At 41.2% G+C, this 17,792-nt stretch overlaps 1 protein-coding gene across 2 annotated transcripts in view; it reads left to right on the plus strand.

Annotated features, from left to right (window-relative positions):
- LOC110502827 (kinesin-like protein KIF16B) overlaps positions 1–17,792 on the plus strand; it is a 43,118-nt gene that overhangs the window by 3,386 nt on the left and 21,940 nt on the right. For both annotated transcript variants that reach the window (XM_036960540.1, XM_036960541.1), the window contains exons 5-13: positions 3,195–3,311; positions 5,332–5,429; positions 6,796–6,911; positions 8,014–8,156; positions 8,626–8,794; positions 12,375–12,503; positions 13,989–14,164; positions 14,334–14,405; positions 15,101–15,160. In XM_036960540.1, the coding sequence (XP_036816435.1) occupies positions 3,195–3,311; positions 5,332–5,429; positions 6,796–6,911; positions 8,014–8,156; positions 8,626–8,794; positions 12,375–12,503; positions 13,989–14,164; positions 14,334–14,405; positions 15,101–15,160 (1,080 nt within the window). The remainder of the gene's footprint in view (positions 1–3,194; positions 3,312–5,331; positions 5,430–6,795; positions 6,912–8,013; positions 8,157–8,625; positions 8,795–12,374; positions 12,504–13,988; positions 14,165–14,333; positions 14,406–15,100; positions 15,161–17,792) is intronic.

A 17,792-nucleotide genomic window follows, 5' to 3' on the forward strand; every position in this document is an offset into this window, starting at 1 on the left:
GCAAATTGGAGTGGGTCTAGTGTTTCTGGGACAATGGTGTTGATATGAGCCATGACCAGCCTTTCAAAGCACTTCATGGCTACAGATATTTGTGCTACGGGTCAGTCTTTTTCCTATTTTGTTGCATTACAACCTGTATTTAAATTGATTTTATTTGGATTTCATGTAATTGACATACACAAAATAGTCCAAATTGGTGAAATGAAAAAAATAACTTGTTTAAAAAAAAAATGGAAAAGGGGTGCATGTACATGTATTCACCCCCTTTGCTATGAAGCCACTAAATAAGATCTGGTGCAACCAATTACCTTCAGAAGTCACATAACTAGTTAGATTGCACACAAGTGGACTTTATTTAAGTGCCACATGATCTCAGTGTATATACACACACCTGTTCTGAAAGGCCCCAGAGACTGCAACACCACTAAGCAAGGGGCACAACCAAGCAAGGGGCACCATGAAGACCAAGGAGCTCTCCAAACAGGTCAGGGACTAAGTTGTGGAGAAGTACAGATCAGGGTTGAGTTCTAAAAAATATCAATAACTTGGAACATCCCATGAAGCACCATTTAAATCCATTATTAAAAAATGGAAAGACTATTGCACCACAACAAACCTGCCAAGAGAGGGCCGCCCACCAAAACTCACGGACCAGGCAAGGAGGGCATTGATCGGAGAGGCAACAAAGAGACCAAAGATAACCCTGAAGGAGCTGCAAAGCTCCACAGCGTAGTATCTGTCCATAGGACCACTTTAAGCAGTACACTTCACAGTGCTGGGCTTTACAGAAGAGTGTCCAGAAAAAAAGCCATTGCTTAAAGAAAAAAAAATAAGCAAACATGTTTGGTGTTCGCCAAAAGGCATGTGGGAGACTCCCCAAACATATGGAAGAAGGTACTCGGGTCAGATGAGACTAAAATGTAGCTTTTTGGCCATCAAGGAAAACGCTATATCTGGCGTAAACCCAACATCACCTCATCCCGAGGACACCATACCCACAGTGAAGCATGGTGGTGGCAGCATCATGCTGTGTAGAGGTCGACGGATTCTGATTTTTCAAAGCCGATACCGATTTATTGGAGGACCAAAAAAAAGCCGATACCGATTTAATCGGCCAATTTTTATTTTATATATTTGTAATGACAATTACAACAATACTGAATGAACAATGAACACTTGTTAATATAATACATAAATAACATCTATTTAGTCTTAAATAATGAAACATGCTTAATTTGGTTTAAATAATGGAAAAACACAGTATTGGAGAACGAAGTAAGTGCAATATGTGCCATGTAAAAAGCTAACATTTTAAGTTCCTCGTTCAGAACATGAAAGCTGGTGGTTCAATATTCCCAGTTAATAAGTTTTAGGTTGTAGTTATTATAGGAATTATGACGTGTCGACTATTTCTCTCTCTACCATTTGTATTTCATATACCTTTGACTATTGGATGTTCTAATAGGCACTAGTATTGCCAGCCTAATCTCAGGAGTTGATAGGCTTGAAGTTATGAACAGCTTGGGAATCAAGCATTGCTAAGAGCTGTTGGCAAACGCAGTAAAGTTTGAATGAATGCTTACGAGCCTGCTGCTGCCTACCACTGCTCAGTCACTACTATATCAAATCATAGACTTAATATAATAAACACAGAACAAATATGGTCAAATCGGGAAACTATCATTTTGAAAACAAAACGTTTATTCTTTCAGTGAAATACGGAACCGTTCTGTGTTTTATCGAACCGGTGGCAACCTTAAGTCTAAATATTGCTCTTACATTGCACAACCTTCAATGTAATTATGTAAAATTCTGGCAAATTGTTTCGCAACGATCCAGACTGCCCAAACCGTTGCAAATACCCTGACTCTGCATGCAATGAACGCAAGAGAAGTGACACAATTTACCTAGTTCATATTGCCTGCTAACATGAATTTCTTAACTAAATATACAGGTTTAAATAAATATACTTCTGTGTATTGATTTTAAGAAAACCATTGATGTTTATGGTTAGGTACATTAGTGCAACGAATGCTCTTTTGTTAACATCACCCGTTTGGTGAAGTAGGCTGTGATTCAATGATAAATTTAACAGGCACTGCATTGATTATATCCAACACAGGACAAGCTATGGTTGATATTACTAGGTTAAATAGTGATTGTTAAGATTGATTGTTTTTTTTAATAAGATAAGTGTAATGCTAGCTAGCAAATTACCTTGGTTCCTTGCTGTGCTCGCGTAATGGGTGGTCAGCCTGCCACAGTTTCCTTGTGGAATGCAATATAATTTGCCGATTTACCGATTGTTATGAAAATGTGAAATCGGGCCTAATTAATCGGTCAACCTCTAATGCTGTGGGGATGTTTTTCATCGGCAGGGACTGGAAAACTGGTCAGAATTGAAGGAATGATGGACGCTTAATACAAGGAAATTCTTGAGGGAAACCTGTTTCAGTCTTCCAGAGATTTGAGACTGGGACAGAGGTTCACCTTCCAGCAGGGCAATGACCCTAAGCATATTGCTAATGCAACACTCGAGTGGTTTAAGGGGAAACGTGTATATGTCTTGGAATGGCCTAGTCAAAGCCCAGACCTCAATCCAACTGAGAATCTGTGGTATGACTTAAAGATTGCTGTACACCAGTGGCACACCAGTGGAACCCATCCAACTTGAAGGAGCTGGAGCAGTTTTGCCTTGAAGAATGGGCAAAAATCCCACTGGCTAGATGTTCGAAGCTTATAGAGACATACCCCAAGATACTTGCAGCTGTAATTGCTGTAAAAGGTGACTCTACAAAGTATTGACTTTTGGGGTTGGGGGAGGGGGGTGAATAGTTATGGACGTTCAATTTTCTGTTTTTTTTTGTCTTGTTTCACAAGAAAACTGTTGCATCTTCAAAGTGGTAGGCATGTTGTGTAAATCAAATGATACAACCATCCAAAAATCTATTTTAATTCCAGGATGTAAGGCAATAAAATAGGAAAAAATCCAAGGGTGGTGAATACTTTGGCAAGCCACTGTAGGCAGGTTACCTTAGTGTTATTGGGCACAGGGACTATGGTGGTCTGCTTGAAACATTTTGGGAGGGAGAGGGAGAGGTTGAATATGTCAGCGAAGACACTTGCCAGTTGGTCAGCGCATATTGTTGCAGGTGTTTAAGGACTTGCACTATGATGTTTCTGTGTCATTGCAGGTGTTTAAAGACTTGGGCTGTGATGTCCTGGAGGCAGCGTTTGATGGTTATAACGCCTGTGTTTTCGCCTATGGACAAACGGGATCAGGGAAGTCTCATACCATGATGGGAAGCCCAGTAAGTCACTTTTGAGAAGCCATGATAATATGCACTATTGTTGATTCACTCCTGTCACAGAGCTGTTTGTTGAGTTAGTGTTTGCCACAGAGATCCTATTAAATAATATGCAGTTCTATGTAGTGTTGCCTTCAATTATTCCATTTCAATTCAGTCAATTCTGTAAGAAACCCTTAAGTTCCAATTTTCCTAATTTAAAAACACTTTCTTCCTCAATGAACCAATTGTATCCATTTTTTAAATATCTCTCTCTGCAACTGGATCCTGGACTTCCTGACAGGCCGCCCACAGGTGGTAAGGGTAGGCAACAACACATACGCCACGCTGATCCTCAACACGGGGCCACCTCAGGGGTGTGTGCTCAGTCCCCTCCTGTACTTCCTGTTCACTCATGACTGCATGGCCAGGCACGACTCCAACACCAAGTTCTCCGATGACACAACAGTGGTAGGCCTGATAGCCAACAACGATGAGACAGCCTATAGGGAGGAGGTCAGAGACCTGGCTGTGTGGTGCCAGGACAATAACCTCTCCCTCATCGTGGTCAAGACAAAGGAGATGATTGTGGAATACAGGAAAAGGAGGACCGAGCATGTCCCCATTCTCATCGACAGGGCTGTAGTTGTGCAGGTTGAGAGCTTCAAGTTCCTTGGTGTCCACATCACCAACAAACTATCATGGTCCAAACACACCAAGACAGTTGTGAAGAGGGCACGGCAAAGCATATTCCCCCTCAGGAGACTGAAAAGATATGGCATGGGTCCTCAGATCCTCAAAACGTTTTATAGCTGCACCATCGAGAGCATTCTGACCGGTTGCATCACTGCCTGGTATGGCAACTGCTCAGCCTCTGACTGCACGAAACCACAGAGGGTAGTATGTACGGCTCAGTATCTTACTGGGGCCAAGCTTCCTGCCATCCAGGACCTCTATACCAGGCTGTGTCCGAGGAAGGCCCTAAAAATTGTCAGACTCCAGCCACCCTTGTCATGGACTGTTCTCTCTGCTACTGCATGGCAAGTGGTACCAGAGCGCCACATCTAGGTCCAAGAGGCTTCTAAATTGCTTCTACCCCAAGCCATAAGACTCCTGAACGGCTAATTAAACGGCTACCCAGACCCCTCTTACGCTGCTGCTACTCTGTTTATTTGCTATGCATAGTCACTTTAACTCTACCTAAATGTACATATTACTAACCGGTGCCCCCGCACATTGACTCTGTACTGGTATAAAGCATCACTATTGTTATTTTACTGCTGCTGTTTATTTGTTACTCTTATTTTCAATGTAACTTTTTTTCCCTCTTAAAGCATTGTTGGTTAAGGGCTTGTAAGTAAGCATGTCACTAAGGTCTGCACCTGTTGAATTCAGCGCATGTGAAATAAAATTTGATTTGTTACTCTCTACTAATCAGAAAATGTGATGAGTGGAGAAGTCTGAGTCCCGTCCCTTTAGTCTCTCTCCCAGATCTCTCTCTTCTCCTTGCACAGCACAGGAAACACTCAGTACACAAGTCAGACCGTCTGAGGCTAATGAGTTTTCTGCTTGTCTAACCACCAGGAGACTTTTATACAAGGTCAACGGCACCATGCAGAGCTGCTGTCAACATGTAGGATAATCATACAGGGTTGTTAATAACATTATTCACTATCTGCAGTGTGTGCTAATTAGAAACAAGGACAGGACATCACAAATCAGAGTGGACCGACGTGCTGTTACGCCTCAGTGACGCTAACTCCACATTAGATGCCCTGGCTGGTTGGCTAGTTGGTATTTGTAGGCTGTTAAAGCAGTTGCCTGAATGGATGAGTCTGTGTGTACAGGACAGAAGAGGAGATGGAATATAGGAAACGTTTTACCACATAGCCTCTAATGGTGAACAGGGATAGTACTAAGGTTAATCAAATACAGTTTTCATTTATAATAAATGTAAATAATTCTGAAGGGTATTATATAATTACAGTATGTATGTTTAGCAAATATAAATGTAAGTCCTCTGTCATACTTTCTACTGTTGCAGGGAGATTTTGGTCTGATTCCACGGATCTGTGAAGGCCTGTTCTGTCAGATATCAGAGAAGAGCCAGGGGGATGTGGCCTCCTTCCGCACAGAGGTCAGGTAAGAGTCAGCACTGCTGAGCAACAAACAACAACAACCAGGATGCTGTCACGGAACATTTTATGGCGACGCAAGAGATGGCTACAAGGTACAGATTTCTTCTGGGGGACCAGTAGCAGTTTAAATACGTCTGGCAGACACTGTGGTCCAATGGTCTTGGCTGGAGGGCATATTAATTAAGCTCCTCTCTAACAAGTAACTAATTACCTGACAAGTGAGGAATGGACCATGTGCGGCCATCTCTATTTGTTTTTGCTGCGTTTACCTGACTAGACTTTTAGCCAGTAGTGCAGATAAGAACAATATGTGGAGGATGCCCCAACTGGAAGTCTGAGGGATAATAGCTAGCTATCCGCTAGCTGAATTAATTGCCAAACCCCATAGAGAAGTGCTAGCTGCCCTGACTGCCAATCCTCATAGGAAAGGCTAGCTGAGCTAATTGCTACAGTAGCTGACCTGACTGCCAATCCTCATAGGAAAGGCTAGCTGAGCTAATTGCTACAGTAGCTGACCTGACTGGCAAGCCTTAAGCTTCTGCCTTAATAGACTTCTGCCCATTGTGAATGATTGAGGAGTACAGAGTGCATACAGTATGTCTATGCCAATGAGTATAAAGAAACGCTGTAATTTAATTTCTCTCCTGTCAGTAATAATTATTTTTGCTTTTGACTAAATAAAAACATTTCCCCAGCCACTGTCAGAATAAATGGGTTGTGAGAACTATTGTAATTCAATAAATGTCATCTAGGCGTTTTAAAATGTATTCAGGTGGAAGTTGTTTCAGCTTTCATTTGTGTGCTCACAGAGAAATCATTGTGAGCATTAAAGTAGGCAGGTCGTTGACTCGAGTTTTCCAAACAACTGAGCAATAACATTCACTGTCATTTCCTCTCGTTAACAAACGAACAGAGTCTCTGTTCAGGCTGTGAATATGATTTTCTTTGAAGTTAGTGTCTCTTTAATCTCTGTCAGTACAACAATCGATGAGAAAAATCATGGATTTTAATGTGTTTTTCTGACATGGTTTAATTGGGTAATTCGTTAACTGTGAGCTGAAAATGAGCTTGAAAATACCATTTATGTCAGTGGATGATTTGGATCTAGTGATAAGTTGTGTTGATATTATTCTTATGGTTGAATGAAAGCAGCCATGTCAGTGTGACAGACATCAGGAAATGGAGTAGCTTTCTAACGTCTTCACAGACTGATGTAATTCGCTGAGGTGTGATAGTGGAATGAAGACTAGTAGTTTAAACCACAAATAGCAAACCTCTTTAGAACATTTAGCTACTGAAGGAAGCTTGCGGTAGATTGTTCTGCAGCCCGACGATGGTGACGTGAAATGTTCAATGTGTTCTTCTGTTAGTTACCTGGAGATCTATAACGAGCATGTGCAGGATCTTCTCACGACTAAGAAGAGCCCAGAGAACGGGTCAGGACTCAAGGTCAGAGAACACCCCAAGGATGGGCCGTATGTGGAGGGTAAGACTTCCTCTCTCACAACCATACTACCGCATTGATTAAGAACAGACCAGTGATATAATCTTGATGTTGACAAGCATATAAATACAATGAATAGAGATGGCATCTCCAGTCAAGTCAATGATGGCATAATGGGTGGACTGGCAGCCATTTTGAGTATAGGAGGTAAAAGCTGAAAGTGTACACTTCAATTTGTGCTGTGATTTGTTGAGTCAACTCAACTGACACTGCAAAAATACATTCCATTCTAAATTACCATGGCAATCCAGCATCAGTTGATAGAACATTCCAGTAGGAATGGAAATGATTGCATCACAATACCAGGCAGCCATTACGAGTTTCCCCATGACTTTACCAGTCAAATTACCAGGGTTAAAGATTCCGAGACCATTCTATTCATTATATTACCCGTTACAGACTGAATGCCGGTACAGTGATGTGTCGATAGCAGCAATTGATAACCTTTAAGAGAATTTAAAAAAAAGTTCTGCATCAGAAACAACTGTACTTTTTCAGACAGTAGATCTCTGCTCTGGCGTAGAATGTTTTGTATGTTTCCCTGACCACATTAGAAATTGCTGATTTTACTGCAGTGTCATTTTTTTATGGTATGGTAGCTAGATGTTTTATTTCTACTAAATGTCTTGTTAAGTCACAGTATTTAATGAACCTTAGCATCCCTTTTTTTAGGAGAGTGGTCTGAGTGCTGGCAGCTGGAGAGGATTTAATTGACAGTTCTGGTGATGGACATTAGTCCCAGAAGCGGCATTCCTTTACAGACAAGTAAAATGGCTGTTCAGTGGCGCTTCGAAACAATCTCCAGCGGTTTCATGGCAGGCATTTAAAAAGCTGTAGTGTACCTTTGCAGACAAACAAACATGTCGTACCCGAGGTGCTTTCAAGGCGGCACTTTCCGTAAGTCTGGAAAGGGTATAGTTCTATGTTGACAAGGCTCCTTTCTCTAGTGAGATTCTCCTACTCGTATGGGCCGTAGACAGACATGATGCTAACCAACTCAGACAGGTCATAGTGGCTAACAGGATCTGAGCATGTCAGCGCATATGTGATGTGTCAGGTGTGACTCCTTGGGGTGTGTGTACAGACCTGTCGAAGCACCTGGTTCAGAACTACAAGGATATAGAGAAGCTGTTGCATGCTGGGAAAGCCAAACGCACCACGTCGAGCACGGGCATGAACGATGTTAGCAGCCGCTCGCATGCCATCTTCACCATCAACTTCACACAGGTACACACACACACTGTTAGTGACCAAGTGTTCAGTACATCTATTTTGATTAAAATTACAATATATGCTACTTTTATCCAAAGCATCTTATCTCATCTCATTGAGTCATAAAAATGTTTCTCTGTGTCACTGTGTGATCCCTGTAGGGAATTGAACCCACAACCATGCTTAAAACCTTCTTATCAAGTGGTGTGTGTGGTTGACACTTGATTTTGTAAATACATTATTTTATAGCCTTAGAGTGCAACTGAAGACCAGCCCTCAAGAGCCAGTTAGTCCATTTATTAAGTAAATTTGTCCAATATTAGTATTGAACATGTTTGCTTTGAGCCACATCCAGCTATATATGTTAAGTAGCACAGTATTGATTGTTAGTTCCCCTCTGTTAAATGGATGGTTTGCTTTGATCCTTCTCTCCCTCCCTTCATTCCCATGAATAACAGCTCTGAGTGTATGTACCCCTCTCCAGGCTCGTTTTGATGCAGAGCTGCCATGTGAGATGGTGAGTAAGATCCACCTGGTAGATTTGGCGGGCAGTGAGAGGGCTGACGCCACATGCGCCACCGGTGCCAGGCTGAAGGAAGGAGCCAACATCAACAAGTCCCTGGTCACACTGGGCATTGTCATCTCTGCTCTTGGTAAATGATGCTTAGTACACAAACACACCAGGGTTTCTGTTAGCTGGCTTTTAGCCGATTACATATTTTCTTAATGTAAAGCCAATAAATAAAATTGCTGCTGATCAATTGTCTGGGAGAAGAAAAACAATCGAATTACAAAATGATGCTTTTTAGCCTATTCATTCATGGAAATTCTACTCGATGGAAATGCATATTACTGTTCATGCTTATCAGTCTATAGGTTAATTTGCAAATTGTTTTGCGTGAAGTATATTCGTTATGGATCTTATTTATCACACGGGTACAGGATACAGAGCCTTTGAGCAGAAAATCTGTCAGACAGCGCGAGAGCTGCTGCTACAGCATCTCAAATAGCAAATGCAAAGGCAACGAAAGGCAAGCTTCATCAGCGTGTCTCACACCACTAATGAGCAGTATGCATTTGAAAACATATACTTAATTGTTTTGAAACCTGAACATTTTATTACATGTTATGAGGCATGTCTTGCTTCAAAGAAGCCTAGCCAAAACCAGACCATATCCGTGGAGGCAATTATTTTATATAAACCTTCTTTCATTGTTCAGTATCCAAAAGCACAATCCTAGTCATACAGTGGGGCAAAAAAGTATTTAGTCAGCCACCAATTGTGCAAGTTCTCCCACTTAAAAAGATGGGGCCTGTAATTTTCATCATAGGTACACTTCAACTATGACAGACAAAATGAAAAAAAAAATCCAGAAAATCACATTGTATGATTTTTTTATGAATCTATTTGCAAATTATGGTGGAAAATAAGTATTTGGTCAATAACAAAAGTTTATCTCGATACTTTATTATATACCCTTTGTTGGCAATGACAGAGGTCAAATGTTTTCTGTAAGTCTCCACAAGGTTTTCACACACTGTTGCTGGTATTTTGGCCCATTCCTCCATGCAGATCTCCTCTAGAGCAGTGATGTTTTGGGGCTGTTGCTGGGCAACACAAACTTTCAACTCCCTCCAAAGATTTTCTATGGATTGAGATCTGGAGACTGGCTAGGCCACTCCAGGACCTTGAAATGCTTCTTACGAAGCCACTCCTTCGTTGCCCGGGCGGTGTGTTTGGGATCATTGTCATGCTGAAAGACCCAGCCACGTTTCATCTTCAATGCCTTTGCTGATGGAAGGAGGTTTTCACATAAAATCTCACGATACATGGCCCCATTCATTCTTTCCTTTACACGGATCAGTCGTCCTGGTCCCTTTGCAGAAAAACAGCCCCAAAGCATGATGTTTCCACCCCCATGCTTCACAGTAGGTATGATGTTCTTTGGATGCAACTCAGCATTCTTTGTCCTCCAAACACGACGAGTTGAATTTTTACCAAAAAGTTATATTTTGGTTTCATCTGACCATATGACATTCTCCCAATCTTCTTCTGGATCATCCAAATGCTCTCTAGCAAACTTCAGACAGGCCTGGACATGTACTGGCTTAAGCAGGGGGACACGTCTGGCACTGCAGGATTTGAGTCACTGGCAGCGTAGTGTGTTACTGATGGTAGGCTTTGTTACTTTGGTCACAGCTCTCTGCAGGTCATTCACTAGGTCCCCCCGTGTGGTTCTGGGATTTTTGCTCACCGTTCTTTTGATCATTTTGACCCCACGGGGTGAGATCTTGCGTGGAGCCCCAGATTGAGGGAGATTATCAGTTCTCTTGTATGTCTTCCATTTCCTAATAATTGCTCCCACAGTTGATTTCTTCAAACCAAGCTGCTTACCTATTGCAGAGTCAGTCTTCCCAGCCTGGTGCAGGTCTACAATTTTGTTTCTGGTGTCCTTTGACAGCTCTTTGGTCTTGGCCATAGTGGAGTTTGGAGTGTGACTGTTTGAGTGTGTGGACAGGTATCTTTTATACTGATAACAAGTTCAAACAGGTGCCATTAATACAGGTAACGAGTGGAGGACAGAGGAGCCTCTTAAAGAAGAAGTTACAGGTCTGTGAGAGCCAGAAATCTTGCTTGTTTGTAGGTGACCAAATACTTATTTTCCACCATAATTTGCAAATAAATTCATTAAAAATCCTACACTGTGATTTTCTGGATTTTTTTTCTCTCATTTTGTCTGTCATAGTTGAAGTGTACCTATAATGAAAATTACATGCCTCATCTTTTTAAGTGGGAGAACTTGCACAATTGGTGGCTGACTAAATACTTTTTTGCCCCACTGTATTAGCAACCTATGTTAGTTGTTGCATATTAAATCTCCCCTCTTTCTAAATGCCCACAAAAAAAATGCAGCAGATTAGAACGTTTGCCTTAAAATGTTGATACACTATTGTTTCTTCACATTATAAACACAGCAATATTTTAATCTCTGTCATATGAAACCGCTTTGCTGTGCTTTTGACAATTGCATTATGGAACGAAGATTCACCTGTATCAACATTTTAAGCTAAACGAATGTTGCATCAGATAAATTAGAAAAAAAATAATGTTTGTACTTTTTACCCCTTTTTCCTCCCCAATTTTGTGATATCCAATTGGTAGTTACAGTCCTGTCCTATCGCTGCAACTCCCGTACGGACTCGGGAGAGGCGAAGGTCGAGAGCCCTGGGTCCTCCAAAACACGACCCGGCTAAGCCACACTGCTTCTTGATACACTACTTGCTTAACCTGGAAGCCAGCCGCACCAATGTGTCGGCGGAAACACAGTACAACTGGAGATCCGAAGTCCATTTACAGGCTCTCGGCCCACCACAAGGAGTTGCTAGAGTGTGATGGGACAAGAACATGCTGGCCAAACCCTTCCATAACCAGGATGACGCTGGGCCAATTGTGCACCGCCTCATGGGTCTCCCGGTCATGGCCGGCTGTCTGTAGTGGTGCCTCAAGCACTGCAATGCAGTGTCTTATACCGCTGCACCACTCGGGAGGCGGAATTACCATATTCTAAATGCGATTTCTGACGACTGTTGTTGGATGCACTAATCAGGTTACGCCCCCAATGCATATGGGTCCGGTACGTTTCTCAATGTCCATTTTTAAATACAAATTCTACCGTTCAAATGTCCAGTGCCACAGACATGGTACACACACGCACCTGCCACACCACATGCCTGATGCCAACCATGACACAACTTACTCAATTTTAGACTCAGTAAGGCTATTAATAAGTTAACACCAATTAGACTCTGGATAAGGATACATTTTTTAAAATCAGTCTGCTGCACAAGGGGTAGCTACATGTACTTAGGATTCCATTTCTATCTGCCCAGTTTTGTGGCATATTCTTACATGCTTTTGTAGTTGGCTTTGGAGAGGATGTTTTTGTGTAATTTTCTATTTCAGTGTTGTGTGTGTCTCTACATGGAGGAGGAGTTGGAGGGGTTACCAAGAGGAAAAAGCAGCTCTTTGTCCCCCTATAAAGACTTTGTCCTAACCCCTCTTTCTGTCTGCGTGTGTCCTCCTAGCTGATATAATTGGAGCATTAGGGAGTAAGTGAAGCCTCTCAGTCCCAGACCATGGGAAGAGGAGGAAGTAGCTGTTTATCCCCTACAGAGACTGTTCTGACCAGGCTTTTTCTCTGTCTCCCGCTCTGTGTCTGTGTATGGCTGGAGGAGGAGATAGAGGGGGCTCCCACAAGGGAAAAAGGAAGAAGCAGCTCTTCATCCCCTACAGAGATTCTGTTCTGACCTGGCTCCTGAAAGACAGCCTGGGAGGAAACTCCAAGACCATCATGATAGCAAGTATGGTTGATCTTAGTCAGTGGTATTCAAATTGGTGTCACAATCCTATATTTAAGAAAATTATAAAAATAAGTAAGAGTACATATTATTATAATGGACAATATAGAGACTTTTTGAGAATAATACATTGAAAAATAACATTGGTTAAATATAATTATTGGATGACTTGATTTTGATGAAAATGTAATGAATTGAAGGTTATTGTTCTTGTTGATGTAAAAATAGAAATGTACTGATTTTAAAGGTTGCCATTAGATTAAGGGTTGAGGTCATGAAATAAATGGTGTCCCTACTGAAAAAGTTTGAATTCCACTGATCTAATTCCTACCTCTGACACTACACCGTGTAACACATTCTTTGTTCCCTCCACCAAGCCGCTAAGCGACGTCTTTACATGTTGATAAGGGGGAACTAGTAATGTAACCTATTTGGTGGGGAATATTCATAGTATTCCTTTGGGTATTCCTTTGGTATTACAGCACAGATGCTGATTAAATACAGGCTTGAGTTAGTTATCCTTCTTTGCGACAGATTTACGTTATATTGATATTTACAATTTGATTTCGTTTTTTTGGGGGGGGGGAGATGTATATTGAAAAGGACTGGAATTAGTCTAATTTAATACATGATGGTTATTACTTTTTCTTTACATGAAAGGGAAGGTTAACACTCGGCGTGTCGGATTTCCTAAACTACTAGAATGGCCATCCTGACTGTTGATATTTCAACTGTGTAAATATTCCAGAATAAATAGTGAAATTAATCTATTTTTTAGGTTTAAAATATGTCATATATGAAACATATATGTAAATTGTAATCAGACAGAAAATGTATTGATTGATCCAGAAGCGCATAAGTGAATACTAAAATAAGATGATAATGTATTTTCTGCTTGTAAGACAGTAGTTGTCTGCCCAGCTAATGCCTGACCCAAACTGCGCCTAAACTATATTGAAACTAAATTCACACACATATTAGATGTAGCCTAAAGACAAGATTAAATTGACAGTGGTCTGATGGGTATAAAATTGTCTTAATATCATTTAAAGAAAATAAAAATCTATGACCTTCCTTAACCAGATATTATTTCATTTATTTGTGATATATTTTAAATTGATTTATTTAACTGGTCTATTGTTATTTGTGGACGCCTGGCTCTTTTACTGTTAATATGCATACAGTCATTTTGAGGTAGAAATGCTAAAAGTTTTTGTATTTTTGGGGTATTTATCTCAAAGTACTACTACTACTACTAAAATACACATTTAGGAAAAGTCAGGGACAGGTATGTTTTTATTGAAATTAAGTTATTAAAATTACTAAATTGAAAACGGTCAGATTTTTGTGGTGTTTCTACTGTTAACTTGGCCCCAGACAGTTGATCTGAGATCGTCTTACGCTTCAGTCATGGGATTATCATTTGCTTTAACTCCTGTACAGGGGATTTTTAGTAAGCGATGTGTTTCTGTCAATGTTCCCGCCCAGCTCTTTCACCCGCTGACGTGAACTACAGTGAGACACTGAGCACGCTGCACTATGCTAACAGAGCTAAGAACATCTTCAACAAGCCCACAGTCAACGAGGACAGCAGTGTTACAGTCATCAGAAAACTGCAGGAGGAGATTGTCAGACTGAAACGTCTAGTGGAGAAGAACAACCAGGTAGATGGGGAGGGTGGGTGTGTATGTTAAAGCATTTGGCTAATATCTGTACATGTGACTCTCCAGCAAAGCAACCAGGTGTGTGTGTGTGTGTGTGTGTGTGTGGGAGATTATGTAAGGGTATGTTGAAGTACAATGCTCATACAGTATGGCCTCTCTCCCTCGCCAGGCTCTCCTTTCTCCTCAGGATCTCTCCAAGACACTGAAGGTGGAGGAGAAACTTCACAAGAATGAGGTCAAAGTGAGTGCACTTTTCAGGCCTACACGAAGTGTTCCTGGGTTGACTTGTGTATGTTTCTCAGTGTGACTCCTAAGGTCTTGGGTTCTATTCCTGCTGGGATCGTCATACACATTCTAAAGCTGGGTACATTCACTGTAGCCTATTGTGTCTGCCAGTACCTAGTGGAATGTACTAGAGGTCGACCGATTTTATGATTTTTCAACGCCGATACCGATTATTGGAGGACAAAAACCCTGATACCGATTAATCGGCCGATTTTTAAAGTGTGTGTGTGTGTAATATATATGTATGTATGTATGTATGTATGTATGTATGTATGTATGTATGTATGTATGTATGTATGTATGTATGTATGTATGTATGTATGTATGTATGTATGTATGTATGTATGTATGTATGTATGTATGTATGTATGTATGTATGTATGTATGTATGTATGTATGTATGTATGTATGTATGTATGTATGTATGTATGTATGTATGTATGTATGTATGTATGTATGTATGTATGTATGTATGTATGTATGTATGTATGTCAATGTTTTGTGACTACAGATCTGTTCTCAACAACTGGAAATGCATACGTTTAGCTTTTTTAATTAGAAAATCAACAGTTATTTCTGGTTGTTTATTAAAGTTAGACCGCTAACTCATTTATCCTGCTTTGTAGTAAACCCTTCTGTGCTCTCCCACAGGTGTTAGAACTGACCAGGGAGTGGACCAACAAGTGGGGGGAGACCCAGAACATTCTCAAGGTACGCAAATATATCAGTTAATCATTTATTTTTGTACAATTTCTTTGACAATTGAGAAATGCTACAACCACACATGTGGACGCAATGGATTTCAAATGATGATGACCAAGTCAAACACATTTCCATTGTGGCCCTGAACAATTATGGAGATTAATAAAACAAAATGCCATTGTAGCTTTTTTGAATTTTCCTTTTTTTGGTGGAAGGAGTATGCCCACTCATGGTGAAGACTGGTGTTTCTGCTGGCAACCCACTTCAGTTCGATGATGGTTTGATGATAGTGATGCCAGATGGTGGTGATGCAGTTGGCAATCCTTCCTCTGTTACTGTTTTGGATCTAAACCTTCGTACAACATTTTCTTTGACTCATACAATTTACGCTAGATGAGAGATGCTCTCTCTCACTCATCCCCATCACTGGCATATTGGTTAATGCATTGGCTGACTCATAGGTCAGCAACAAAGGCTCTCCACTAGATAGATGATGATATCATGTACTAATTTTCTAGCATCTGGGGTATGCTGGAATGTAGAATGAGTCTTGGGCACTGGAATGTCAGTCACTGTGTAAACCTAGTGAACAGTAAGACATTTGAACCTTTTTTCTCTCCATTTGTGTGATTATCGGTCACACTTTCTCAGACACATGCGCGTGCGTACACTTCTCCCAGTAGATCAGTTGAAAAAGATGGCTGTGTGTCAGTGTCTGAGCTTTGGGCTCCGTCTGACCGTCTGTCTAGATCCACGGCTCCCTCAGAAGGCCATAGGCATTTGACATGTATAAGCACTATTTATCTTTTATTCTGTATCCCAAATGAAACCTATTCTCTTTATAGTGTACTACTTTTGGTCAAAAGGGTAGGGTGACATTTGGGACTCATTCTTAGTCTTGGCTGCCTGGCTTCTCATCTCACACAATTATGTTGCTAGAATCATCTCTTGTTTGTGTGGCAGCCAAATAAGATTACAAAAAAGTTCTTAAATATCCAGGGACCAATTTGCTGTTGGTTCTGTCAACTCAGAACCTCTATCCCAAATGGCACCCTATTCCCTTTATAGGGCTCTGGTCAAAAGTAGTGCACTGTATAGGGAATAGGGTGCCATTTGGGATGTGGTAACAGAGGCTCAGCAGGCTTCATAGTGCTGTCTGGTGTATGGAAATGAGTTGGTTGGTACTCAGTATAATCACTTGATGTAGCAGGACTTTGGTGGAGTATTTTCTACTTTTCCAGTAAATGAACATTTTGTTTTCTGCTTATTAGTTCTTCTGTCGTGGACAGATTAGCTAGCCATGCTGATTATGAACTACATAATGTTGCTTGGAAACAAGAACCAAATTGTTTGGAAATTAAAGTTGGGGTATTTTGTAAGTAAACTTTGTTTGGGGGATTTTGCAAGATTGTTATAATACAATTGCACTAAGCCACACTGGCCACTTGATTTAATACTAAAACTTGCTCGTCCATGTACCCTTTTGTCTTCTTAACGATCAGCCCTTCGATTGGGTCTGTTAGTTTACCCACTTCAATCAGTATAGATAAAGGGGAGGAGACAGGTTAAAGAAGCATTTTTAAGCCTTGAGACAATTGAGACACGGATTGTGTATTGGTGCCATTAAGAGGTTGAATGGGAAAGACAAAATATTTAAGTGCCTTTGAACAGGGTATGGTAGTAGGTGCCAGGCACACCGGTTTGTGTCCAGAACTGCAAGGTTGCTCGGTTTTTCATGCTCAACAGGTTAATTAAGGTAATATGTACTTGTAGGTAGAGTTATTAAAGTGACTATGCATCGATGATAACAGAGTAGCAGCGGTGTAAAAAAAGAGAGGGGGTGGGGCAATGCAAATATTCTGGGAAGCCATTTGATTTAGATGTTCAGGAGTCTTATGGATTTTGGGGTAGAAGCTGTTTCGAAGCCTCTGTGACCTAGACCTGGCGCTCCGGTACTGCTTGCCGTGCGGTAGCAGAAAGAACAGTATGACTAGGGTGGCTGGAGTCTTTGACAATTTTTAGGACCTTCCTCTGGTGTAGAGGTCCTGGATGGCAGGAAGCTTGGTCCCAGTGGTGTACTGGGTCGTACGCACTACCCTCTGTAGTGACTTGCGGTCGGAGGCCGAGCAGTTGCCATACCAGGCAGTGATGCAACCAGTCGGGATGCTCTTGATGGTGCAGCTGTAGAACCTTTTGAGGACCAATGCCAAATCCTGCCAAGTTGACACAACAGTGGGAAACATTGGAGTGAACATGGGCCAGCATCCCTGTGGAATGCTTTTGACACCATGCCCTGACGAATTGAGGGCAAAAGGGGAGGAGGGGGGTTGTGCAACTCAATATTAGGACGATGCTCCTAATGTTGTATATACACAACCGGTCTAAAGTTTTTTTTAGAACACCTACACATTCAAGGGTTTCTCTTTATTTTTACTATTTTCTACATTGTAGAATAATAGTGAAGACATCAAAACTATGGAATGACACATATGGAATCATGTATGAACCAAAAAAGTGTTAAACAAATCAAAGTAGCCACCCTTTGCCTTGATGACAGCTTTGCACACTCTTGGCATTCTCTCAACCTGCTTCACCAGGAATGGTTTTCCAACAGTCTTGAAGGAATTCCCACATATGCTGA

This window comes from Oncorhynchus mykiss, chromosome 23 (assembly GCF_013265735.2).
Source record: "Oncorhynchus mykiss isolate Arlee chromosome 23, USDA_OmykA_1.1, whole genome shotgun sequence".
Taxonomy (NCBI): Eukaryota; Metazoa; Chordata; class Actinopteri; order Salmoniformes; family Salmonidae; genus Oncorhynchus; species Oncorhynchus mykiss.